Source organism: Bombus bifarius, unplaced genomic scaffold (assembly GCF_011952205.1).
Source record: "Bombus bifarius isolate JDL3187 unplaced genomic scaffold, Bbif_JDL3187 scf7180000007974, whole genome shotgun sequence".
NCBI lineage: Eukaryota > Metazoa > Arthropoda > Insecta > Hymenoptera > Apidae > Bombus > Bombus bifarius.
In genome coordinates, this window is record NW_022884360.1 from 1,259,392 (window position 1) to 1,287,269 (window position 27,878).

At 37.3% G+C, this 27,878-nt stretch overlaps 1 protein-coding gene and 2 long non-coding RNA genes across 12 annotated transcripts; 2 read left to right on the forward strand and 1 right to left on the reverse strand.

Moving 5' to 3' along the window:
- Positions 1-1,676: 1,676 nt before the first annotated feature.
- On the forward strand, positions 1,677-3,967 carry LOC117217189. The gene is made up of 2 exons (XR_004489493.1): positions 1,677-1,822; positions 1,907-3,967. It is a non-coding gene; the product is annotated as an uncharacterized LOC117217189 (long non-coding RNA).
- Positions 3,522-27,245, reverse strand: LOC117217175 (calcium-binding mitochondrial carrier protein Aralar1). Of its 10 annotated transcripts, none has more exons than XM_033464564.1 (21): positions 19,482-19,626; positions 19,264-19,345; positions 14,002-14,058; positions 13,741-13,883; positions 13,519-13,634; positions 13,308-13,447; positions 13,103-13,249; positions 12,889-13,030; positions 12,725-12,818; positions 12,299-12,334; positions 11,578-11,668; positions 11,379-11,454; positions 11,045-11,163; positions 10,799-10,969; positions 10,561-10,701; positions 10,286-10,480; positions 10,094-10,196; positions 9,895-9,915; positions 9,359-9,449; positions 8,858-9,031; positions 3,522-8,794 (listed from the first exon to the last, which is right to left on the reverse strand). In XM_033464564.1, the coding sequence occupies exons 2-21, from the start codon at positions 19,294-19,296 to the stop codon at positions 8,785-8,787; spliced, it is 2,100 nt and encodes a 699-aa protein (XP_033320455.1). In that variant the 5' UTR covers positions 19,297-19,345; positions 19,482-19,626; the 3' UTR covers positions 3,522-8,784. The 10 variants fall into 10 exon arrangements, with proteins under 10 accessions (XP_033320455.1, XP_033320454.1, XP_033320453.1 ...); XM_033464563.1 differs by having other exon boundaries at positions 19,412-19,619; XM_033464562.1 differs by lacking the exons at positions 19,264-19,345; positions 19,482-19,626 and adding an exon at positions 26,910-27,245.
- Positions 14,678-20,489, forward strand: LOC117217186. Its single transcript, XR_004489490.1, has 4 exons — positions 14,678-15,649; positions 15,774-16,038; positions 16,117-18,086; positions 20,016-20,489. It is a non-coding gene; the product is annotated as an uncharacterized LOC117217186 (long non-coding RNA).
- Positions 27,246-27,878: the final 633 nt, after the last annotated feature.

The following is a 27,878-nucleotide window of genomic DNA, read 5'->3' on the forward strand; positions in this document are numbered from 1 at the left end:
AATCGGAATAATTTGTTTTTTAATTATTGACAATTAAAAGTCGGCAAATAAAAAATGTATATTTGTACTAAATATCTTGCAACTTTTTTATACATTTCAAGAATCGTTTCAGGTTTTACCAATATCGTTATAATGGCTGGCTGTCGTTGCGGCGCTACTGAAACTTCAAAATGCATCGTATAACACGCGTAACATGTTCATAAAAGCAGAGTCGATAAATATACGAATACTTTCGTCAGCCACTGTAGTTCTTCGATAGGCTGGCGACGAACATTCTACGTCTTTGAAACTCGAATTTTCGGTCGCTGTTAGTCTAAACGTATGCTAATTAGTCAAATGGATGCGCGTTCGTTGATTCAGAGAAGTTTACAGAACTGCACCGAGAGAGATTCTCCGTCTCTATCCTCGGCGAATATTCAAATCAGCCATAAACCAGTCGTGTATACGACGTGAATATACGTGGCATTTAAATTTTAATTCGACGCCAATTTGGTCCTCGGGAGCAGCAGTCAGCGAAAAGGTGAGCAACAGGATCGTTGACGATTACCTTTTTTCTCTGATCCAAATAAATAGTACAGATATTTCATAAGAACAAAGATACGCGGACAAAAGAAAGTTTATAAAATAAGAAATATGAAAAGACATCATAATTTTACAAAATGTTTTTATATTTAGTAAAAGCAATAAATAGATTTGTATTTAGTAAGAGCAATTAAATACCACAGGCTGGATGACTGTTAATTATACGGTAATAAATTTTTAGTGTAAAAGTTACGACAATTCATAGCGTATCAAGTTATTAACTTTCTTTCATCGACTACCGTAATGACGAAATTAACTGATTTGGTTAACGATACAATTAAATCAAAAACTTACGATATCGTTCTGCAAGAGGGCAGGGGGAGGGGAATCTTTCCGTTGCAGAACAAAAATAACCTAACCCCAAATCAAGCGAAAATTTTCACACAAAAGATTGTCTGTTCTAAAAAGGAATAAAGAAACATTTATCAAGCGAGAACATTAATTCCGAGTGTTTCTTAAACAGAATTCAAATTTTATTTATGGATAAATAAAAACTTAATCGTTGATATAATGTCCGTCACTTGCCTAAGTTATGTGAAATTACGTAAATGCAGACGGCGTTTTTTTCTAAATTGCTATATGAAATAAAAAAAAAAGGATATTTATATTTAAAATATTTTAAAATTGCCCGCCCATTTTAGTAATTATTTTTGGCTTAAATATTTACCCGTTTCATATCAGTTTTAACGAAATGTCATCTACATTTACGTGGATCCACCGTGTATCGAATAATAGAAATTATGTTAATGATTTGAAGCTTACGTCACAGCGAAATTTGAATACTCCTCGAAAAGGTGGCGAATTAATTTACAAGCCAAATAATTATCAGAGACGAGCAAAACTGAAAAGTTATCGAATTAATGTACTAACATAACGTATGGTTTCTTGAGTCTCTTATAATCAACTGTTATTATCAGAGGAGAAAATGGATGGATTAAACCTGATCGGAAATTCAATCTCGCCCATGATACAATCGAAACCTCGATAACAGTATCGTAAACTCGAGTGTCGTTTAATCGATTCGCGATTGACGCGCTCCTACCTCGAGGATCAAATTTCCCTATAAACGTCCGTCTGCTAGTGACATGCGTATATTCGACGAATTGGGTCGAATTCGAGTCGAGAAACGACAGCACAGAATTGAGAATCGAATTAATTAAGATGCCTCGAGTGGTTTCCACTTTCGTGGTTTTCGTTCTCCGATTACATTAAAAACTCAAGGATTCCTTAAGAAAACTAGGTCTCGAAAAGAATTCTTCAGAAAGAAACTTGATTTTAACCTTACATGATTAAATTTGATCATGTTTCAGTTAAATATCTTCAGGACGTAACACATTTGCTGCCACGATGATGATCGGTAACCCACGTTACTAAATATTTTAGCACGATTCAAGTATTATAGATTTCAGGAGCTAAAAATGTTCGATAACGTGAGTGACATAGATAATATTATGAAAAAGTGCACAAGTACAATACAATATTTTGCAAAAATTCAATATTATGGTGTAGTATATTTTAATCTACTGTAACTCCCATGACACAAGATGTATAATATATAAAATTCGCATGATAAGCAACATGTTAATGTCACACGTTCCTAACTCTTTCAGATAGCAAAGGATTTCTAAGAAAAGAGAAAAGATAATAAGAGTAAGTTTTCAAACTGAAGCACAATCTTCAAGATTATATGATTTACCTTTATCAAGATTTTAATTGCATTTCGGTTAAAAACCTTTAAAACTTAATGGTAATTCATTTATAGGTCTTTCAGGGAGCAAAAGGTTCCTAGAAAAAAAGAAAAGATAATAACTCTTCAAAAAGGAACATAATCTTTAAGATTATATGATCTAAGTTTGATTGTGTTTCAATTAAAAATCTTCAAGATTTTATGTTAATTCATTTTTGTCTTTCAGAGAGCAAAGGGATCCTGGAAAAAAGAGAAAAAATAATAATTCTTTAAAAAGAAACAAGATCTTTACAATAATACATATATTTAAGATTATATGATTTGATTGTGTTTTAGTTAAAAATCTTCAAGGCTTAATGTTAGTTCATTTCTAAATCTTCCAGAGGATAAAGGGTTTCTTAAAAAAAGGAGAAAGAAAATACTGAAAATTCGCATAAATCCCGACAGCTATGTATCAAGTAGAATTGCCGGGAATTGCCATAGTAGGACGTTTATAGTAGAAATTTGGTGCCGGTCGGAGAAAGCTTGGCGTGCTTTTAAAGATTGCATGGGCTACGTTTAGCGGGGAAAATAACATGTTGGACATAATGTCCGGAATATTTTAGTATTCGGCTAGACGAGAAGTTGGGTGTTTTATGGGGTCGTTACTGTCGCGCAGTGTCGAGGACCATCGTAAAGAAGCGGGCGCAGTCAAGTGAATTTAAAATTACGCCAGTCGGCATTAACATTTCGTTGAAATTCTTTTTAACAGCTCTATACCATCGTGACATACCTAAATTACGACCAACAACCACGCTTGTTTTCCGGAGAAATTGCGTGACGAAAATAGGGATAAAAGCACAGCGTGGATTAACGCAAATTAAGTAACGCGAGTATCTGGAACCACGACGATTTAATTCATTTTCACTTACCTTACTTAAATTACCTTATTTAAATGTAAAAGTCTGCAATTCGTTTTATGAAATATTACGAGACGTAATTGTTCATATTTTTATTGTCGTGATTCCAAAACTGAGTAGCCTGCGGACATTTATGAAAAATACATATTTTTATAAACATAATTAACGAACTGGAATCTGAATAGAGCATTGTTTTGCCTATTGAATATTATAGAACAAAGAATACTGTACTTTCTCTATTTGATGCTTTTGCATATTACACATATTCTATGCAAATTTGCTGTTTTAAATTTCTCATAAACGCATAAAAATCCGTAGTCTACTTGTGAGTGAATTGGATCACTGAACCAGCGTCTTTTAAATAATATTTATTCTGATTTTAAAATATATGCACAACAGCTTAGGTGTTATTCACAATTAGGTATTTTCTTTCCTTCTTTTTTTTTTTTTGATTTACAATTGTATGTATATATAATCTTTACAATTTGCAATGAGGTAAAACTAAGTTATCAAAGATATTACGACTGAGAATAGTTCGTAAGAATTGAATTCAAAATCGTCTAACTAATCGGCCTTCCGGTTTACCGTCAAGAATCTGACAATGATCACAGATCAGTAGAACGTCGATTCGATTTACGTCAACGGGGACAAGAAAGACCTAGTGTATAATATTTGATAATTACATCATCGTATAATAATCGTTTCGTTAAATTATCTTTTATATCATTTTTTTTCTTATTTTCTTTTTCTTTTTCCTTTATCATTATACGATTGGGATATGAGATGGTCGATCATGGAAGCGAGCTTAATTATTTGTGTTTCTTTCGCTTGAATAATATACATAATAATCTTTTGGTTTTTTTCAATTTAATTAGTTCCTTTAATCCTAATTCGCTTATTTAGTTCCCCTCTGATATTATATCTTTTGTGCAATCACGTAACTATTTTGTCTGTGTTGTTAGGTCTCCCGCTAACGAGTGGTCGTAACAGGCGAAACATCGAAGCCTGTGAACAGAGATCGAAATTCCAATATATATCAAATCTCCTTGTTTCTTTCTTAAAAATTTTAAACTATCATTGATATCCATAGCGAGAATCGTTGATTTACATTCGTTACTTTAATAATCGTGGGACCGTGTAATGCCTCCTGCCGGCGTCATTTCACATTTCGATCTCTGTTGGGACAGAACGTGAACGTTACCGGCAAACACAAAGAACAGGTGTTCTTCAGAAACGCTCTGTGAACAAAAGCAAACAGTTTTTGTGTTTTAGGCCGTTTGGAGAAACCTTCGATTCAATATCTAAAATGAAACAACAGATTTTTCATGAAGCAATGCGATATGAAAAGTAAAATAGGAACAAAAAATGAAGCACCTGATTGGCTTGTTTAAGACGCTAGCTTTATGAAGAGTAGAAATTGTTCAATTCCTTCGAGCCGCGTATCTGATTCTTCCTGTTCTTTTCTCCCCTTTAGCACAAGCTTGATAATCGCGTCCGCTGCGTATCTCTGTGTATGTATATATATGTATGTATGTGAGACGGCGAATATCTTCTGTCCTTCCATTAAACCCGACAAATATTCGTAGCGACATTAAAAATCGTGACGACGACGATAATAAAGAGATAAATCTTACTAAGAACGATGATTAGAGATTAGTGCAGAAATATCGAGAAAAATCGCTTCGACGATGTGGCGGTATAAAAACCAAAGTGTATTGAGCTGCGAATGCATACGACGGATTCCTGAACTTTTATTATTTTGTATGCTCCCGAACATCTACGAATACTTTCCTACGATCAATCATTTCGACTCGAATTACTAAGCAAATAAAATCATTTGCAAAGAAAGAACGAACTGCCAAAAAAAGAGTAAGTTTAGCTTTAAAAATACTCATTTGGCACTTAGAACGTTTAGATAGTTGATTCACTAACCTTTCATCTGTACATAATCGATTATTAATCGTCGACCAATTACCAACGAAGCCTGTTATCGATTTTACAATTTTTACCGACCACACACTTTTTTATCAACTATAGATTAATCGAGTCGAACGTAATTGAATATATTCCAGTATTCGTATTTGCAAATTGTACATGTCATGCACGACACGTATGCACATCGGCCAAATATATTACATATGCAACATATGTATATACATCGAACTATGATCAGGATATTTGAGTTGATATTTCGGGCCAGAAAGCGATTCATTTCCGCATTTCAGTTGCCCCAAACGATAGATATCTCTGTACTCATTCTTGTCATCTTTTATGTACATGATCAACTTCGTTCTTCTGTTTTCACGTGATTTCATTGATCACTATACATCACGACAGACAAAGAAAATACATCTTTCTAGTCTAGAGCACAGCACGTGTCTCTTCTCCCTCTATCCCATGATTTTCTGTTGCTTCGTTCAATTATTAAAATATATCAATTATTTGAACCTGATACATATTGACAATCTGTCAGCTCACAAGATAATACTTCGACGCTTTTAACAATTATAACTTCATTCGGGACACCCTCAAAAAGTTTGTTTCAAAGATGGACACCGTTTATCACTTTCAGAATAATCAAAGCCGTCTAAGTTCTGGAGCCTAGTTTGGTCAGTACTATGTTAACTATAGTAATTAAGATTATCTAATCTTACACAAATATAGGTTCAGTATTTGAGATATATCTACGCTAATTAACCTCCAGAACTTAATTTACAAGTTGCCGCTTTAAAGGAAGACCAAGTTGCCATAAAATTACACCGGGAAAGTAAACATATGTACTTCACGAAATGTTTGCTATTTCCCATAAATTTGTACAGCTGTTCTCTGTCCCTCTTCCAGAGAACAAATAATTTTGTAGAAAGAATTTGGAAAAACTGTGCCATATAAAAAAATCGACTCAAGTATTATGTCGAGGTCTGACAACAAACTCTTCCTTCCCCTTCGCTTTTGTATGGCCCGAGATTTTGACCAAAGAGATTTCGACATGCACATAAAGAGGAATACGCAATAGCTGGTAGTGAAAATTACTAGTAAGTCGCATTTCGCTGAAGTCGATTGATACAACGATCCTCGATAACTCTACAAAGTCGCCTGAATCAGTTTTGATCACAAACTAATCTCAAAAAGCGACAAATGACTAATTTACATAAACTAAAATACTTTAATACACTGTAGAACTCCATTTATTTACACTTCATTTATTGAAATAAAATTTTAGTTAATACCCGATCAACTGCACTTTCACTGTTTGAATTCACTCTGAATGTAAGCTCCCATTATGTGAACGAAAATTATAGAGAATACAGAAGATTGATTAACTCTTACTGTATGCACTTCAATTATATAAATTGCTTTTCCCCTGGCAATTTCAGATAAATAGAGTTCTATTGTATTTATTCTTTCAACAAAATGATGGAAAATAATGTCTAGATATTAATTTTAAGAATATCACGATGATATGAAAGGTCAGGCGACTTTGAAGCATGGTACAAATATTACTTTCACGAATCTGTGCCTACATACCTCGTAATGTTCGATCGAAAGCGTCGAAAGCTCGTCCCAAGCGACCTAATTTTCTCTACAGCGAGTATGAGCCGACGTGTATCGTTAAATAGTATACAATATCGAACTGCGGGAGGGAGCGTTTCACGGTCTTTGAGACCTCTCGACGAAAAACCAACGCGATATTGGTCAATCTGATCGTCCAAAATTATCAAAGACATAATCGCGATAAGAAAAAAAACAGGAAATTTTTATACATTATTATTTGCATATAAGAATTGAAGCAGATGTCTTTTATTTATCGGAGTTATCAAGTTATTGGAACATTACGCCCTTCGAATATTTCGGACGATCAACTAAATAATTCACATATAGTTTCCTCGATCCACGCGTGTGATATAAAATAGCTCGAGGCCCGCGAACGAAACTATGGACGGAGGATCCAGTCCTCCTTTTATCGTTTTAAAACACTCCTCGAGCTCTTGATAAATCCTTACTTACAAATAGAACTCGATTATCTTTGATAGGTAATACACTGAACGCGTGGAGGCCGCGCCGAATTATTTGACAAAGCGAACGAGAACGTTTACAAAAAGAAACATATTCCAGGATGTTCTCTAGTATCATACGAGACTCTGGTCTCCAGGTCAGAATATTGTCTGAGACAGGACAAAATAGGACGTGATTCCTAACAGCGTTAGAATCTCGTGCAATACAGAACATTTTTCACTAGCTTCCGATAAAAAGGAAGAAACGTGTAAGGGCGTAGCCTCTTCTGATCTCGCTGTGCGATAGAACGAACGAAAGGTTACATATTATTAAATCGGAACTTCATCGAAATTAGAATTATCGATTCCAACGAAACTATTATATACTATTGTTTTATCGTATACTTGAAAAAGAAATAAAACGAATGGCAGTTGCGACTAGAAGAAGAGTAGAAAACAGGCGAACAACATGGCGGATTCTACAGCCGTTCGATAAAGTAGAGATCAATAAGTCGTGCAGCCCTCCTGGGGCTCTGTAAAAAGCTCTAAAAGCGATTCTATGAGGTGGAGAGAAACGGTAAGGCGATTTTGAAACCTGTAGGTGTCCTTAGAGAAACGGAAACCCTCTCGTGGAGCCTCTACTTCCGCTACAATCGAATAGAACCCTACAAAAATAGTGTAAATTTTTCAACACACGGGACCGTGTACGAACAAGTATGTCTTCGATCCACATATAAAAAGTAGAAAAAGTAATATAGCGGTCATGGCGGCGTAAAGCAAGGTTTGAAGCGCGAACCGGTTCTCTCTCGCTGAAAAGACTGGACTGAACATATTAACACGCCTAATTTCATCTTTCGCACAATTTCCATGAACAAACTATCAGTTCCTTCGTTTTCATCTCAAGAAATCTCACTGAAGCAAAGCGATATCGAAAATGAGGAGCGTTATTGCCACATATTGTTTGAGGAAGTCCTTATTCGCTATTTAAAGTAGAGTGCAAAGGATGAAAATGTGAGGATTACGAGGTTATAGACAAAAGAAAGTATATAAAGAAGATAACTTCCTCTGCTTCTTCGCATCGCTAATCCATTCGAACTTCACGCTTGCATGACATAAGCGTAAAGAGACAGTACTCATCTTAACAATGTCTTAGGCTAAACCGTCCGTGTTTAACTTGTCTAAACCCTGTGTGTGACTTTTTCCATGGTTCTCTGCTATCATGGTTTCGATAAATAGGCTATCACCGAGGAGATTGTGCGCGTTGACGTTGCTCTTTCATTATCGATTCCAAATACACATTAACCGAACTAGACTTAAGAAATCTCCGATAGCCTCCACCATATTTATAACACCTTTCCTTTACTCTCATGTGTGTAGTACAAGTATCAATTTGGGAGAATATCTCTCTTCTTCATGTCTTCCTCCTTGGTCTATCTCCTATATAATATCCTGCGTCATTCTGCCGGGATTATTTAACTTATGGTGTTCTTTCCCGTCCAGGTTCAGCTTAGAAGCGCAATTTGCTAGGTCGATCGACGACGGGTTCCCGTTTTATCCAGTTCTTAATTCTGTGGAGCTCATTTCACTTATTCTTCTCAGAGAATCTGAGTTTTGAACGACATGATTACGGAATTCTGCAATGATGAGGGGTTTGCTACAAACATATTCATCTAGCTGAAGCAGGTTGGCGACGTTACTTTCTGATGCTAGTTGCTGCTTGGAACCTGGGTAGACAAAGACCAAATTTCGTCTCGATTCCAGTGAAGATCGGCAAGGCAATCTGGTAGCCTCCTATGTGATCCGGATTCGTCGATCGAATTTCCTCTGCCATCCCCGTTGCAGGCACCTTTTGCTCCGATCCTGTAGGTCGACTGAAAACATCATTTTACATTATATTAAGGAAAAAAAAATATGTTATGGATAATGATGAATTTCTGGTTAGTATCTGCTTGAATTCACGGGAAGTTGAAGCTATCAAACTGTTTACGCGAACAGAAACAGAATTTTGAATTCAGGAAGACGTACTTATCAAAAAAATAAGGAGTTCCAAATGATTTTTTAATTCGCATGCACATTAATCACAGAAAATTTAAACAAAATGGATAAACGGTTATTGAAAATAAATAAAAATTAATGAACACGGGAAGAAGCGTGTCGATACGCAAATAAAATAAAAGTATAATCATAAATGCACTTACGATCCTCCAAAATCAACTACGAAGAGCCTTTGCAAAAGCTCGTAGGTGAAAAGGGTAACACCAAACTGAGGGGATGATCTGAAGACTCGTGCTGTAAAATGAAAGGATAAGTTGAATACCATCGCTTGCTTCGTGTTACATTTTCACACACTGGTTCATATTCTTTGTCTGAATAAAGATTTGAATCCCAAAAATGGACATGAATGTTATGACCTTTTATGAATGGACACATCTTCAGATTCAACATTCAAAGTACTCGAAAAATTTCCTTCCTAGGACTAAATTGACAACGTGATTAGTTTCATAAATCAACAGATAGTGGATAAGAATGAAATAAAAAATTACGTTACATGAGGATAAACCGTGAGAATGCAATGCTTTTTGATGACCACTCTGCATACAAAACAATGAACCTAGTAAAAGATAAGTTAAGACAAGAATGTGGCTAAACAAAAGTAACAAGAAAGTGGTGGTTGGCTGGGAAATTGAAAAAAAGTCACGATAACTGGCAGGCAGAGAGAAAAAGAAGTACTCACTTAGAAGTAAGACGCCAGGTCATATTGGGGAAAAGAATAGTCGAATGATGCAGCAGGGCCGACGCCCGCGCATGCAATCGACCAAATAAAAGATGTATTACTAACTTTCTCAATGTAGAACTTAAAATAAATGTCATGTCCCGCTATTGCTACGAATTTTCTTCCGACCCTAATGTAACTTCAAAATAGAACTTGATACCTGTGGCTCCTTTCCAGAACGCTCTCGGACCTTCTTCCTTGTAAATTTTCTTTGCACAATCTAGCACTCCACTGTACGTTGTTTGACCTCGTCTAGCCACAACCTAAAAATCAAATTAATATTACAATCTTTTTTCTTCTCTCTTTCTTTCAAGAATAAAAGAGCAAGAAATGTTTAATATAGAAAATATACTTGTAATCTGGTCTTTATCACATCTGCAGGAGTGACCAGCGCTGCTGCAGGAACACCAGCAATCGCACCAGATACTAGTAGCGACAGAGGAGTATTGTAACCTCCTTCATCGGCTAATCGCGCCTTTGTATGGGCGTACGTCGGGAAGTAAATTGCGCTAAAGGGGATATCCCTTAAGAAACAAGCTTTTGCACCCTGAAATATTAAGAGTTTCTCCAATTCTCTCCTCATATCAAATACTCGCTCCAATTGAATTATACTTATCGTATACCTACTTTATACAAGCCGAAGAGGCCTAACTCTTTGACGACAGTCCAAGCTCTAACTTTAGTTCCTCCTGCTATCTCACCAGCCACCTGCAACCGGATCTTGACAATTTCCAAAGGATTCGTGAATATTACTTGAGATCCTCCAGCCTAGAGAACAAACAAAAGTTCTCGATAAATTAGAATCACGGGGATTTATAGTCTACCATAGGAGTGAAAGGTCAAGGAATGTTCATGGATCACTTACACAGGCCCCGGCTATAATTTCCCCGAAAAGGGGCAAATTGCTGTTTTTATCCATGAACTTATCTCTGACGAAATCGTTGACGGTCAACTTGATGGCCTTTTCTGGCGCTACGCCCATTAGCTGTGGTACCAAACCTCGATAAAGACCGAAGAAGCCCTCGTGCCGGATCACCTGTCAAACGCAGGATACCAACTTCATAATTAACAATGTAGGCAGTGTATCGTGGCGAGACTTTTCGATTCCAACCTTTTGCAGGCAGTCAAAGCTGTTTCGGTACATCAGTTCCCCAACCAATGAACCGGTCCTCTGGTTCTGCATCCTCGTCTTCACCAAATCGATGGGGTAGACGGCTGTAGCGCCGACAGCTAAAGAAAATATTCTTCATCTAGTCTTTTTTACTTGCAATACTACCATTGCTTAATTCCACTCCTGATAGAGTTGACGTTCCAAGTTTAAAAAAGCAATTTCCCAAATACTTCGTATTCGTTAGCAAAATATTAGGAGAACTAGTAAATCTGGTATCCCAAAAACCTCCGTGGCTGCAAGAAAAGTAACAAATGGTGGGAACTGGCGGACTTACCTCCTCCTATGGATCCCAAAACAAAGCGGTATCCGCTCTCGAGTATCTGCACTACCACGCCGCGGTCTTCAGGACTCTGAAACAAGAATACTGACTATTCAACAACGGAACTAACGTGATTTCGGTAACATAGATTGTCTTCAACGGTAATTCTGGTGTCAGCTGATTGGCTTGAGTATTCTTCTGTCACCACACTTACCGACACCGCTTTGATCTCAGCTAAGCGTTTCGTGATCTGCTTGAAATACTGCTCAGGAGTAATAGCCACGAGATCACTGTACATTATTTTCCTGAAATTCGAGAAAATGCGTGCTCAATATGTAGATCCGTAACCATGGCGAAGATAAAGCAGTTTAAGAAAACAAAAAATTGGGGGAAAGGAAGAAAGAGATCGTTTCCAATTTAAAGATTAAAAAAAGAAAAGAAATATAAAAGAACAAGGTATTTCTAGGATGGTCGTTATAGTAAGGACGTCGATGGCACTGCTTCGAGCGATACTAAAAATGCAGATCCTGTCAATACAAGAGAGTTCCTTAAACATATCCTTAAGTCTGTCATAGCATCGGATAAAATGGAATATCGTTAGTGCCCACGATGTGCAAACGTTTACAAATACCATCGTCCTAAGATAAATGCTAAAGAAAGTAGGTGAAGACAATGTGTATATTATCGATTTATGTACATACAAATACATTGGCAAAAGAAATGGGAATTGTCACTCTAAGAAACAGCAAACCTGGAATTTAGAAAAGAACGTGCATTACAAATTTAGCTAAAAATGGTGGAAATCTTCAACTAATTTTTCTAAATTCATTGTTTCCGTATCATAGAGGAATTCCCGTTACTTTCGCGCGAGGCCAGCGTTTATGCGTTAGAACGAATTTATAGCACGTGATTATTCTTGTAATACAAAGACGCACCCAAGCCGCGAATCTGCCTCGTCATCTTCCGTAGATCTGATCCAGGCAGCGTAAACACGTAAACAAATGTATTCAATCATGGGAACTTTAATTGGCGTTCACAAAAGATCGGAAATTATTATGTGGAAAGCTTTTAGTTTCTTATTTGGTAGGCATAGAAGGCGGTTTTTAGAAATGATTGTTTCAGCAGGGATAATCTCCATCCTTCCTTTGCCAAGAGACACTCGACATTTTTTGGATGATGACGATGTTTGCTTGCTGGTGCAACGATAGCATCTTAATTCTATAATGATTCACATATTGCTTCTCGTTGACCAGGCCAGCGTGGAAAAATCGTAATCGCACGTTTTACTCGTTCCATGTGACCTTTCTGTGATCTATCGATGCCAAGGAGGATGGCTCGCTCTCAGGATTGGAGATACTCACCCAGTTTGATGTAGCAGGTCGCATAGTTGAAAAAGAATATCCACCTCCAGTGGCGTGATCTGCGACATCATTTGTGCGGAATAAAGGAACCTCTCTGAAACAATTGACCATTTTGTTACATTCCTTTTATTTTCACATACTTACTAGGGATAAGAAGTAAATACCTTTAGTAACTTCTTCGAATCTATGGCCGTTCGTCGCGTTAAGGTAAATACGTTTAATGAGTTCCATATTGTGCAAGAGGGAATTGAACGCCATGAAATATGGGAAGCTGACTTTCCGTCCGCCCTGCCCGGTGCTGGCCGCCTATAATTATCGTAAATCAATTAACCAATCCTTTATACATCGATAAAGGAACACTCTAGATCGATTACTCACGGCAACTAAGTTATCCCTCACATCCTTAGTCAGCAAATGACTTTTGATACTCAGCATGATATCCTGAAAGTCTAGCGCTGAAATAAAACCCTGACCATCCTTGTCGAATTTCTTGAATGCCTCCACCGCGTATTCTTCATGAAAATCCTAAAAATAGAATATCTTAACGCTTCAGAAACTGAAAGTTTCCCTATCAAGAACTTACGTGCAAGAATTGACTGAACTCCGCGTAGCTGATCAGTCGCTGCTTATCCTTTCCGAAATAAAGTTTAATGAAACTGCTGTCCATGTTGAAAGGCATCCGCCGATGGAGTTCAGTTTTCTTCATCACCTCAGCGAACTCATCTGCAGAGCAAACACAAGTTAGAAACTCGAGTTGTTAATTAATCGAGAATTTACAGGCAGATTCTACGTACCAAATGTAACCATTCCATTTCCATTAGTATCGAACAGCTGGAAGGCTGTCTTGTACAGGGCATCTGGCACACAAAGAAGCCCTTCGAACGCTTGGAATTCAGCAAACGATATGAGCCTGTAGAAAAAGATACATTTTTATGTCTAGCATTTCATTTAGGAAATATCTTATAGAATTTCATTTCTCATGAACATAGAAAAGGATAAAAAGATTTAATACAAACCCATCTTTACTGGTATCGACGATACCAGCGAGCAGATTGACGGAGTCAGGGTTGTAATCTGGATTGGTATAGAGTCCAAGGTAACTCCGGACAAAGTCAGACGGGGTCATGAACCACTCGCCATTCTTCTCTTGTGAAGCGTACTACAATTTTCGTTTATTTTTTATTTTCATTCATTGTGTGTAATCATTGTGCGTAATGATGATATAATCGCTAAACCTTAATTATTACAAGAGAACCAATTAAAATTGGGTCGTTTACCTGACTAAATATTTCATGGAGGCGTTCAGTATTTGCACGCTTTAAATATCCGGAACCCTAGAAATTACATATAAGATTAATAATCTTTTGAAAGAGGAAGATAATTTGAGAGAAAAAAATTGCCTTAAGATTAACTAACGATAGAATTGAAGTGTTCCACGAGTGACGTCGACTATCGACATTATCAATTCGAAGGTAGGAAGAACGACAGTAAAGATTGAGACATTACGTCAGAAGTTCAGAATTCAGCAATAACCACTGGTTATTACAAACTTTACGAGCTTGATTATGGCTTGCACTACACGCTAGCACGCTAGCGCATTAACAAACAACATAATGCCACTATCTCAAAGTGAAGGCAAATAACATCTATGAACCATGGGTTATCAGCGACAGAATTTACCGTCACATAATACAAAAAGCATTTGTATTTGGTTGCACGTACAATTACGTAAATCGCGGATAGTATACATATATAATAATGAATCAAAAACACAGAATGTACCGCGATTTATGAAATTCCATATATAAAACCAAGAAGAACCAGTAGCGCTACCATAGCGTAACAAAATATAAACACAGCTGGTTCCATTAATAATATGACTAACGTTACATTAATGTACGTTTGACATTACAACAGCCATTGAGTAGTATAGTTCAAAGTTCAAAGGTGAGACTGAGCTTAAAAATGCCAGTCTAAAAAGGGATCACGATGTCGGTTGCCTCTGTCATTTAATAATTCTATCGAGTACCACATGATGTGGTACTTACGCCATCGTAAGTAAACGGTTGTTAGCCATCCTAAGTAAGTAAGTAAGTAAACGGTGGCGGAAAATCCGAAAAACGAAAAAGGAACACACAAAGTGTGTAAAGCGAACTTCCGAGAGCGAATGATGGACTGAACAGGAAATTAAATTTACACAGATTTCTGCATTTGCATACTCTACCGAATAACAACCTTGAAACAGAAACTACACGTGCTGGTACATCCAATTATCAGAAAGTTCCGCTAGTAATTGCGATACTCGCTCTTCTATCAAATAACTAACCTACATACCGTAACTTCCATTTATGAAAGTTGGAAAGAAAACAACAAACATGATACAACTAGAGAAAAGCACGCTAAGACGATCAAACCTTTCTGACATTAATGTATGCAAAGGCGTGTCACGTACTAGTCGCGTGAGTAGCAGCCTGCCTCTATTATATTCGCTTTTTCACGGTCGCGCCACGTTCGAGAACTTGACGCAGAAAATAATGCAATGATACGACCCAGTCAGCCAGTGCGCCAGCGTTGCGAACACAACTCTGTCCTTCTATCAAGGGAATATGAATGGTTCCCAAAAATAATCCACCCATCCGTCAAATACAATATTTCGCAGATTATTTACTCGGTGAACGTTCTTGGTCAATTTTGCAAAACAGATAACACAGAGGTCGAAAGGTCGCACGTTCATCGTGTATGAGGAAGATAATATATGATACGATACGTGTCCATTGTGATCTATAAGGTAACAGAAGATGAAGACAAGAAAAGCTGAAGGAACTGGCGTCTCTTTCGACACTTGCACGTGAACATAGCACCAGAGAAGACACACCTGCATTCCCCACATTATATATATCTCTGGGTTCTTCTTTCTTTGATTCCGTAAGTAAAAAGGGTCCAATAAAAGTGGGACAGCCGCGTACAATATCTTTTCACGGCAACGACGTTAACTGTTCTTTGAGATCAGCATGCTGACGTTGAAAATGGCACAAAAAATGATCAGCAGGTCTTCTGAGGTGCTTCTGAGAAACATATGTGCGTTGCGATGAAAGGATGGCAATGATTGAAAAGTGCGTGCTTCGCGCTCGGAAGTCACGATGAGACTGATTCAGCCTTGCTGTACGAAAAGAGAACGTTGCTACGACTCCCTCCACCGTGGCTATCTCAAAGACCATTGCCTTTTTCTTCTGGTTTCAGCGATAGCGTGTTACCTCTTCACCTCTCCTAACTTCTTCGGCAAATAACATTCTTAAAGGATCCTAGAAATCCATGTAAATTGTATAATTGTTTACAGACTCAGATATCGAAGCGCGAGGTATTTTTAACTAAATGATTTCCTACTTGTTCAGATACCGTGGAAACGTTTTCCACGTTGAAGATGATCGCAAGTGGGTCGAAGCCATTACTGGCATCTTAACTTACATGGAAGCTTCCTGGTTTTTTTTATACTGTCTACATGTCCTCAATCTCATTCCAATTCTTTTTTGCTTCCTCCAACTGCACACGTCCATTTCTCATCTCTTCTCCTCGCGCTTTTTTTTTTTATTTTCTCTTCGTGTAGTCCTGATGTTTCAGCAAGAATTCCCGTTTCTTCCGCTCCTAATTTCTCTGCTATCTTTCTTTCTCGCAATTTCCTTTGTTTCTTTGAATAGAAAGCAGATCCGTTAAACGCCACTAGCGATCTCGATCATTGTCAAGAGCAGGTATTTTTGTGTACTCACGAGCGCGTGCCTTGGCTAACCAGCGGATCAGTTGCTTCCATTTTGCAACGCCACGTGTTACATAATCCCGTAAACTGGTTCCCAATGCAGATGCACGTGTACGTTTATCGACGTACGTTAATGAAACCATTAATCAACTATTTTTTCACACTTTTACAACGTATATCGGATACCTAATGCAAACGCCAAATGAACATCTAAATAATATGTACAGCACGTAGCTCTTATAATTGATAATAATTGCTAATAATTTAAATTGTACATCGATACGAGCTAATTTTATTCTTGAAGACTCTATGAGGAACCTTTATATCGATAACTTCCTTGTATCCGAAACAGACTCTAATTCTTTTTCCTTATTATATATTTATATTTATTATACATTTTATTATATATTATATATTTATTATACATATATGTACCATTTACGTGGCTTGATCAACATATTGACGTTGGGAGACCTGAATCGATGTGTTGCGTTTTTCAAGCACTACCATCGGCAAACCGGAAACGATATTTTTCATTTTTTCAAGCGTTGGCGTATTTTTCATTCGCACATTTACCTTGCAAAATTGTGCGGAAGGTGAAACTACACGCACGCGACACGTACACCGACGTCAAAGTATTAAAAGGTGAATCAGAGGCAAGCTTCTTCCGCAAAAGATCTGTGTAATCAATAGATAATAGAAGAGTGACGCCCATGGAGGATTTCCTGCCATGTTTAACACGTGATTTACAACGACCTGTAAATAGATACATTCATCGCCGCTGAGTATGTGTTCGTTTCAGGAAGAAATACAAGTTTCCCTGGTGGAACTGAGATTCTATCACTGCACAGAACTCCGATTAGAGCCATGGTCGAGTTTAATGGGGATCGTTTTACCTCCGCTGGCTTGCGACATGATTCAAAATGGCGCGATTTATTGCCATCGTGTGTTCTGCGGTCTGCAGTCGAGCCTAAAATACGCAAACAGTTAACTAAAAATAGCAGTAATTGAAAAGAATAATCAAAGAGAATGCTGACAACGTTCTAAGAAAGTTAATTTCTTATTCTATGACGTGGAAAATTTGTTATAATTAGGACCAAGGCCACTCGACCGTTATGTTAGCCCTACATATATTACAGTGAATCGTGACTAACATACATCACATCATCTTTTCCAACTTCCTTATACCAATAGCGAACGTTAAATTTGACTGACAATCATTCCCATGAACTGAACATTCCGAAGAATTTCAATTCGTAATGTCAAGGCCTGGCATTTCCACTCCGTGTTGAAGTCAGGGTCACTCGGATGCGTTAACAGTACCAAGAAAACTGTATTATCTGATTGCGCGTATCGTAATACTCGTAACACCGAATCGCTTAAATACTCTTCTCGTTATCGGTTACATCAGACGGTTGAAGCTTCCTCTTTGTTCCCTTTTTCAGATATGAAAGCGAACGGTGGGTACACGTTTGATCGTAGCAGTCTAGACGGCTTCCAATACTAATTCCAGTAATTCCTCTTCACGGGCCATCCTCGTTTCCCGTCTAATCGGTCAGATCTCTCGGAACGGTCGAAAAGGTCTTGAGAAAAAAGGAAAAGAAGCAACAGGTGTGCCTCGAGACGGTAAGAGCGGGTACAAAAGCGACGACAGATAATCCGATGCGAATGTGTACGAGTCAAAGATCTCGTATTGGATCGGAATAGGCACGTACATATATACCTAACTTGGAAGGCATCTAATGCGGTTAAGGAATTTCAGTCTGCTGTCGGGAGCCACCGATGGATTGGACTGCGGATAATCTCGACAAAAACAAGATTACACATTTACGTAATGAACCAACTTGAACAATTGATATTACACCGTCATTCTTGCCAATTATCTAGCTGGCTATCTTGTAATTTTAGTTACGCCGATCATTAGTGCCTTTTCAAAATAATCTACTACCTCTCCTCTAACAATATTTTAACGACGTTTCTTCCTTTCCTTGGAACACAAGCTTTTATACTAGCCTTGGTAATTTTGTCCTCACGAGAATCGAAGATCAATTGACTTGGAATTTGTTTACACTACTTTCCACATGTCTTGATGATCCTAATCTTTTTAAAGAATATTATTTCCTTCGGAAATTAAAATCGTAGACTTCAATGTCTCGTTTCGTATGTTCTGTAAATGATGCTCCTAATATCGACTATATTTTAATTTTTAATAAATCCTACTTTATGCGAGACTCACTTCCCTAGACTTAGATTCAAAGTATTCTCTTAATATCGTTCAAAGAAGCCTATTCTCTTTTTAGAAACTCGGGACATATTTTAATGTCTCTAGATTTTCTATGATCGATAACAACGACGTTATCAACTCCATATCAAATATCGGATATCGAAGAGGAAGATCGCCTCTGACAATTCTTTCCTGCCGTACGATTCAATTAGCACCAAAGCAGATACTTATTAGCAGAATAGTTCCAACATACAGCGCGTATCGTGTAACAAAACTCGCATTCAACCATCAACCGCATTCCAATCAAATTACTTCACTGTTCCTCGAGCCTCGCTAACACTTCCTCGAAAAAATCACTATTTCCACGTCTCTTCTCCGTTTGCCTGTATCGCCCCAGATATCTAGACTAAACAACAAATCACGATTTACAACTCACAGTCACGGCGATCCGTTTTTCGCAGAATTTGTATAATTAGAAAAATCATGGTGCACCATTAATAAACAGCGACTTGGAGATTAGGAATTTCAGTGGTTTAAAAGTGGTTTAAAATGATCCCAGCTAACCTCTTCGTAAACGCCGTTGTTCTTCTCATACATTCTCCCTTCCTCATCCAATTTTCTAGTTCAACGAGTAAGAGTCCGACACCTGAGAATTCAATCAGTCGCTTATTTTTATTAAATGCACATAAACGCGATAAAAAAAGAACGATACGTCTTTTGGTCCCGAATCACATGACGACGATATATATAAGTGGATCGTGCCGCCTCCAGAGAGAAGTTACCTCGAGAACGATCCAGGCGTGACTGGCGGTGAGCCCACGGCCGACCTAGCGAGTTTCACAACGCAACTGGTGCAGGTTCACGCTGGGAGGTGGACACGAGGTCCCCGACCCTCTTACGGGGAAAACTGTTACAGGAAGGCCCAGATTATATCGCACAGTTTTGTATACTGAACTTATTTTCCAGCTGATCTCCAACAGACGGCTGCATCCTTTTTCTTATCCTTTTTAGACGTATATCAATTTTCCTTCTTACTTCATACCAATAATCTTCTCTTTTTCTGCGAATAAATTTAAACTTCTATGAATTCTTAATAAATTCTTTTTTTTTTTTTTTTTTTTTTAGTATTTAATAGACTGCTTTTTATAATTATTAATGAAAATGAGGAAATGTTAATGAAACAAGCATCCTTTTTCTTATGATTTTTTGATATCTATATGAGTATGTATTTTACTTTTTAATCCATATCAACGTTCTTCTTTTTCTTCTGCGAATAAATTTAAACTTAGAGAACGTAGAAAATCAATAATCGATAGGAGATCGATTGAAAGATCAAGGTGACTAAAAGGACTGCAAACGTGTCGAAGGAAACTGCGGCAAAATCGGATTCCTGGCATGGTCGACCTGATTCTGCGACTGAGTCCAACGTGTCCGAAGCCAGGGAATGCAAAATCTCGCGGTTAACCTGGATTTATCTGCGCATCCGAGCCAAACTAGGATCCTGGACTTACCCAGATCTAGTCAAAGAAACGATCAACATGAGAAACCGGTTGAAACTAATCCAGAACAGTACGCTTGCGTGTCTTAAAAAAAGTGATGATTCCTGGTTACATGATGCTGATGCAACGATTCTATCATATTTCCAGTCGATTCTCCGCGCAACTGACTTAAATCTTGAGCACGAAAATTATAAGCCTTCTTGATAACATGCTATGCTCTCGTGAAACATGTACCTCCTCTTAAAAGTTCTGAAAAGTTCACGTAATTTAATATATTAATAGACCTTCAAATAAAATATTACTTGCTAATTTCAAACTAAATTTTCTATATTTCAAATTACATTTCCAAAACTATAAATTTTTCAAATATCCACATTACAAAATTACATTACCAAAGTCATCAATTTTGAAAGAATCTACATTACAAATCTACGTTTCAGGAAATTATCAGTTTTTAAATATTTGTGAAAATTAACTCGAAAGAAGATTCTATTCTATAAATATTGTCAAACCAAAGCATGTCGACAACGTGATCAAACAAATTAGCTGTAGACAAAGCGCACCGTAGGTCTAGAGGAAACGTACCTCTATCGATTTTAAAAAATAAAAAAAAAAAAAAGTGGGAACTATCTGACTATAGGACTGAAAAGGTAACGCGAGTTCGTCGGTAGATCGAACGAATTCATGGTAGAATAATGCCGTGGCTGGGATAATAATACCCATATCCAGGCCTCGCGTTATGCGAAAGGAATTGGGTCAATGCAAAGGGAACAACGTTGAACTCAGGATGAATCTCGCAACCGTGAGAGAAACGCATACCATTTTACTAGAAAACTGTACGTTTTGAAAAAAAATTCCACCGCGTTTTCAGGTCAACGACGAGCCTTTTTAACGAGACAGCGGTATACGATTCATTGTGTATAAACGATTCCTGCTTCCCTTGTTCCACTTTTATCTTCAATTTTTCTTTTCTTCTTCCTTCTCGTGTCGTTTCAAACTCAACGTTATAGATACTGTAGTTATCTTATTTTCTTCTAACGCTCTTAACGAGAGGGGATATTAAATACAGATTCAGTTGGTCGCTATAGATGACTATACCGTAGAACAACAGTAGAAATTGGTGAATGTAGAGGGTGAAATTACGGCAGAAATCGAAGATCAGGAGGCTCCTTTAGGCACGTATCCAGCGTATAAAAGTAATAATATATGTAGACTGTATCTCGTGCTAGGAGATAGCAAGAACGCGTATTTATACTGTCCTGAATAAATAAATCTCGCGTCCTATATTATTTGTAATATATATCGTTGGCCAAAACTACCATTCCAATAAAAAAAATACAAATATCGCGATCTTCTCTTTGCTTCTAAATTTCAGATCGTCGATCAGATTCAACGTTGAACCGATTCGGCAATTACTGCTACCGTTCCACGCCGATTAATTACTAAAACAGATTTACAAAATTGGAGATTTTCTTATCTAATTAATTGAGGAAAAGAAAAGATAAGGAGAACTAGACGAGATCATGGTTTTTACGCAATGTTGTTCACGCAAAATACGATGGTTCGAAATTAGCACGGCCTGAAAATCTCGAGTCGCAGTATTTTCGGTCTACGAACCGCTGCACTAAAATCTACGAGCTTTCGCAAACCACCAAAGGCTATTGACTCCACAACTCCATTATCAGACCAAAAAAAGAACGTTCCACTCAGTTGTGAGAGTCCCAATCAACGTCTGAAACTATCTTTAACTTTATATTAATTAGAAAATCATTTCATCAACTAACTACTGTTAATATTAAACTGTGAATTATCAGGAAACTTATTTCAGTATTTTCTTACCTATAACGCTACACTACCATCCTAATTTCAAAGTTGCAAAAACCTAAAACGCTCCTTATCTATTCGTTAATTGTGCTACAATAATTCTTATCAGTATATTAAACCTCGTTATATAATTACCTGCTAAATCGATTATCAGCTGACAGCTCAACGATTATTTATCAAGTTATGTCAAAGCGAAATCACAAGTCGATAGGAAATATTGTACGTATTACGATACGATCGAGTGGTGATCGGATGTTGTATTTTATCTTGAGAAAAATCATGACTTGCGCAGAGAACAGTTACGGCAATGCGGTGTATTCTTCGCGACAGATCTTCCTGGAACCGATAATAAAATTGATTCACTAGTAGGAACAGTCGCAACCACTCGTCTACTGTGCAAATTACATACGTGGCAAATGAATTAAAATAAATAGACGATTTCAGTTGATTACCTCGAATGTTTATCGCCAATGTCGACGCGACCTTGAAGTAATCGTAATTGTCGTGTGCGTGACGTTCCTGATGTTTACCAACCTTTATCAAGCCCGAAGAAAACTATCGATGCATCGATAAGCACGTTTTACGTCTTCCAAAATAATATTTTATATTCAGTGAAAAATTGCTCGAGAGAAGATTAAGAAGGAAACGGCCGACAGATCTCACAAAGAACATAACCTAAATTCGAAGATGGTATCCCACTGGGATAGCCATCTACGTGTTACTTGCCAATTAAGTTAGAAAAATTTACCAAACGTCCAGCTGGACAAATTGTAAAGTATAAGTTAAATAATAAATAATAAAAAAAAAAAATTGCTCGAGTAATGACTGCTTTTAGATAGAAAAACGGCGACGACGAAGGTCAGGGAATCAGGATTTAAATCGCTTGCGAAATAATGCGACTTTAGCCTTCTCTGGCCGACTTTTTAGAGATTCAAGCTTAAAGTTCCTGTACTGGCTGCAGGGAGTAAACCTATGCTTCTTTTGTAATCAACTTCTTTCGCTATTAATGATCCTAAAAAAGGAAAAGTAACCGGCAAATAAATGAAATTCACCAAAATGGAGAAAATCTGAGAAATCGATAAAAAAAACGCATATTGCTCTAGTAACTAGATTATTACATGTTAAGGTATCTCGTCGTGTTTCAGCTTGTTTTTCCACGATAAAAGTAGACAATAAACACGGGTGTTGTGAAATCCGGGACACGATAAAAAAGCCTCGCTGAGAACTCGATAAACGAACCGGTCAACGCACGCAGTTTCCAAATACTAAATAATAGACAGTGTTACTCAAGAACGAGCGATTAGAAAGTACCGCAACAAAGAAAAGAAAAACAGGCTGTATACTGCGATAATATTCGTTGAACGTCATATTACGCTAAGAAATGTGTCTTTTTCTACCAATATTATCGTTACTGTTATTGTTAACATTTACGCAAGTACGATAGATTAGTAATTGTTTATCACGTGTATAGTCCGAAATTTATTATAAAATATTTATAAAAAATGTATTAATTAATTTTATAATAAATACAAATTATAATAAATTTATAATAAAATTTATAAAATTTATAATAAATAATTTTATGATAAATAAAATATTTATTATAAAATATTTATTTTTTATTCTCGAGTCTGTTAATCTGCAATTAATTTGCTTCCTGTATCTTAACAACAAACGCTGCTAACACAATCTGAAAATACAGTTCGTTAGATCGTTAAAGTGATACCGGTTTCTACTGGTTTTCAACGCACTTTAACGTCACCGATGGTATTCATTGGAACGAAGAAAAGAATAACATGAAAATATGACGAACGATGAACTGTTTCTATGAATAAAATATCTCTGTTTTATTGTAAGAGGAATTAAATACGTAATACAGCGCTTTTTTCATTTGAAAAATTGCGACAATTTGTTTCGATACTTCGATAATGCAATAAAGACATTCAAATTCATAAGAACGCTATTACGTGAATTTCTGTATTCAGTCCGCTCATCCTTACTGCGTACCCTCAATAGCCTCAATGCCCCAGCGTAAATCTAAGGAATTTGCTAGCTAAGGTCCTTCAGACCCAACAAATATCGTTTTTCCAAATTATTTTCTAAAGACTATTGTCTACTACGGTTTGACAAGGGAAAGTTAATTTTGTTCACGACCGATGCTTCCTACTGGCAACCTTCTATCGAGGACGGCTAAGACCCTTCCTAGTCCATCAACCTTCGTTTATCCAATCAGAAACGATGTATACTGCCCCCACTTTTCTGACCAAAAATGTCATGAACAACTCCGATGATCCCGTGCGCTAGACAGACCCATCGCTAGCTTTCCTCCGACACAGCATCGGCACTGTATACTTTAATTCTTCTACACCGCTAGAAAAGTCTAACTCGCGTCATCTATCTAAGTCGGTTTTCGGGATTACCGAACATTCACTTTCTCTATTAAGTATCCTCCAGTACTACGTCCACTAACCTAATAAATTCAACTACAAGAGCCCTGCTCTATTGTGCACATCTATCATATCTTCGTGCGCCAAATTGTCATCTACGATTTATACCTACTGAACAGTGTAACTTAAGTGTTGGAAATAAAACCTTCTAACCCTGTGAATCACAGTGTTATATTAACTTAATCATCCCTATTATCTTAACGGAAATCAGGGGATCGATCAACTCGTGGTGTCGATTATTATAATCGTAACGGGAATTTACGACTCCCGTTTACGTCTCCCCGCGATTGGTCGAAAATACAGCGATCGAGGGATATCGATTGCTCGATACAGAGACATATCGATTGCTCGATACAGCTATGTACAATACATGTGTATATTGATCAATAAAAATATCGAATATGTAGATATATAATTTATCTAAATTCTGTTTTTCATGCAAGAAAATAAATCGATATGTAAGTACGTATATCGATTAATCGAAATATCGTATATATTGATAATGTAGGAGAAAATAAAAATTTGGAAATTTATTTAAATTTTGTTTCCGATGCAAAAAGCTAACATTTCGTGGGATATATCGATCGGTACTTGAAAATAAGATTTGAAAGTACAACACGGAAGGATTATTGCGCTCATCGCGTTCAAAGTGATTGTAAGTAGTAGTACATATATCGTTCGATTTGGATCGAATGTCTGCATTCCCCACGCTTGTTCCTGCATCTCTAGAAATAGGACACTTTCAGCGATTTCCTCGACCACTTATGTAAGTTATGCGCCAAAATTCTTACACATCAAGGTTACTGTACTGCTTAGTTACTTTTCCACTATTCCCTAATTACCTTAGATTGTCATCTCAACACCTAAAGAATACAATCTACCGCAGTGCAGTGTGGAGATACTTGAAATATCTTTCCAGAACAACTTTCAAACTAGAGAAAGTTTCATAGTTATCGAACTGTTATTCTGTTACCCTAAATGTGCGGGCCGATAGGTCCGCTCTAAAGTACACATCTGGTATCAATCAGCAACACCAGAGCAGATGCACCCACGAGGGTACATAAGTACAAGATTGGAAAGAATAGATTCCCACCTCGTGAAAACCATGGTGACGAGGACAACCCTCAGGATCGGTTGCAACCTGACTGATCGTCACCTAATTGAGAATTCGCAACACGTACTGTATCAAGTATTGTATATTGTAGTAGGCGTTGTATTTTTACATTTATTTCAAACTCTTCCAACATAATCATGGTAGTTGAATCTCATTACAGTGTTGATGAAATTCCAATATTACGTTCAAAGACTTTCATGAGTCACTGTACATTGTACACGTTATCAATGGTAAAAAAAAAACAGATTCTTTGGTGTACATGTTGTGTATTCATCGCTACGGGCAATCTGTGGTACACAGGATGTTAACAATCATAGTAATCATCCAGTAACATTAGATGGAAGGGAAGGCGAGGAGATGATGAAGGGAATGACAATAGACGCTTTGGTGAAAAAAGGGTGCGTGAAAAGGAAAGAAGAGGGATTGCGACGAAGATATCAAGATCGAGAGTGAGGACTGCGACTGAAGTCCTGGTGACCTCGAAAACAAGACGGCCTCGCGACCGGAGACTCCAAAGGATCGATATTCGCACCGCCATTCGTGGACACGTCCAACTCTATGCAGATGTCACTCGGCCAGTACCGCTTCCGTCTCTACGGCAGAGCTCGATGAAAATCAAGCTAAAGCCGAATTTACACCTTTTCACTTTGGATGGTCATCACGGATGATTCATCGAAAAACATGTTTTCATCTGCGTTTCATCCAGAGTGACTAGTGAATAGAGTAAAATCAATCTCTGCTCTTGATTCCTTGAATGGATGATTCATTCGTAGTGAGACGATTCGGACGAGTTTAATTATATTTTATAATGTGCGTGCATGCTGTTATAAGTACGGTTATACTAAATGCATATTTAGACCGCATTTCTATGACACATATCGCATGAAATGAATATGGATTTGGCCGATTGTTACCATTTCCTGGGCAGTCCTTTATTACAAATTTTAATAACAAATAAGAGAATGGAACAGGAGAATAAGACGTATTTTTTAAGAGAGGAGAATAGAGAAGACTATACTTCGTTTCAAGATCTATCATTCTACTGGATCAACCTAGAGGAGAATATTTCAGTAAACTGTATAGATACTACTGCTTTTATCTTTCACATTCGCTATAAAAAAATTATCTGTGATGATCATCCAAAGTGAAAAGATCTAAATTCGGCATAACCGGAAAATCAATCGTTCGAGGTGCAAGCAGCAAACAGCATGAATAAAGCCGGAAAGAAACATCTCGATTTTGAGAAAGACGGTCTACATCGAGCGAACGTTATGTCGAGACGGCGTACCGCGTAACCAGGTGAACAGATCGGCAAAACTTACCCACCTCTTGGCAGGATGCTCGAACGAGAAGCGAGTCCATCAACATTCCCAGCAGGAAGCTTTTACCTCGATCGGTCCCTGCACGCACGAGTTTGTAGCAAAACTCGAGGACAAAAGATTCAAGACACCTAAAGAACGATACAGGCCCGCTTCTATAAAAGTCAACTTTGAAATTTTTCAAATCGACGTTCGACGACACACTCTCACACACACAGTCACACACCGGGCCACAACACCAGAGGGAACTCAGTAGCGAGCTTCTTCACCGTCAATCTATCCAAAGAGTCGCGACGCACTCTACGAAACGCTCACCTGTTCTTTGAAAACACTTGACGAAACGGAAGCTGCCATACTACTGTGCGTCAACCAGTCAGCTAACGCCATCTCATCGGCCATTCTATCATCATTCGCTAGTGGCACTAGCGAGCTTCAAAAGCGCGCTACTTTTTGAATATTGTGTTTCATTATCGATCGAGTTATCTCTCAAGAATTATCTACGTTTATCTACGTTTTCCTAAATAAACTCGCTTTATCTGTTTATGTACCTTTAACGAATCTCCTTAGTTCCGTTTCTGTTTACTGTTTAAATTGAAAATTTAATCTCCATTTAGTTTGAATAACAAAATTTTTAATCGGTCGACAATAAAATAGAATGTTATGATAGATACTATTGTGATAGTTAATGCCAGAAAAGAGGATGGTCAAAGAGTAACAAATTTAATTTGTATACTTTTAAGCACTTAAAATTTTAATAAGGCATCATGTCATAAGTCCTAAAGTACTATAAAAATATAATCATTTATGGCAAATATGATGGGAAAGTTGTAAAAAATGTAGATGAAGTTGACTTATTTTTGCATAAGATTGTATTTTGCGGAACGATTAAACGAATCAATTACAAATTTTCGAATTAATCTGTTACTCCAATCCAACGCAGATATTTGTTAATACTATATTATCTTTTATACCTTTT

Excerpts from the sequence above, each read along its gene's own strand:
- LOC117217175 (XM_033464562.1), bottom strand. The coding sequence starts at position 26,951 with ATGTTGATGGACTCGCTTCTCGTTCGAGCATCCTGCCAAGAG. Across the intron at positions 10,970-11,044 it reads GCTTTGACTGCCTGCAAAAG|GTGATCCGGCACGAGGGCTT; the intron begins GTTGGAATCGAA and ends TGCGTTTGACAG. Across the intron at positions 9,032-9,358 it reads GTAGTTGATTTTGGAGGATC|TCGACCTACAGGATCGGAGC; the intron begins GTAAGTGCATTT and ends TGATGTTTTCAG.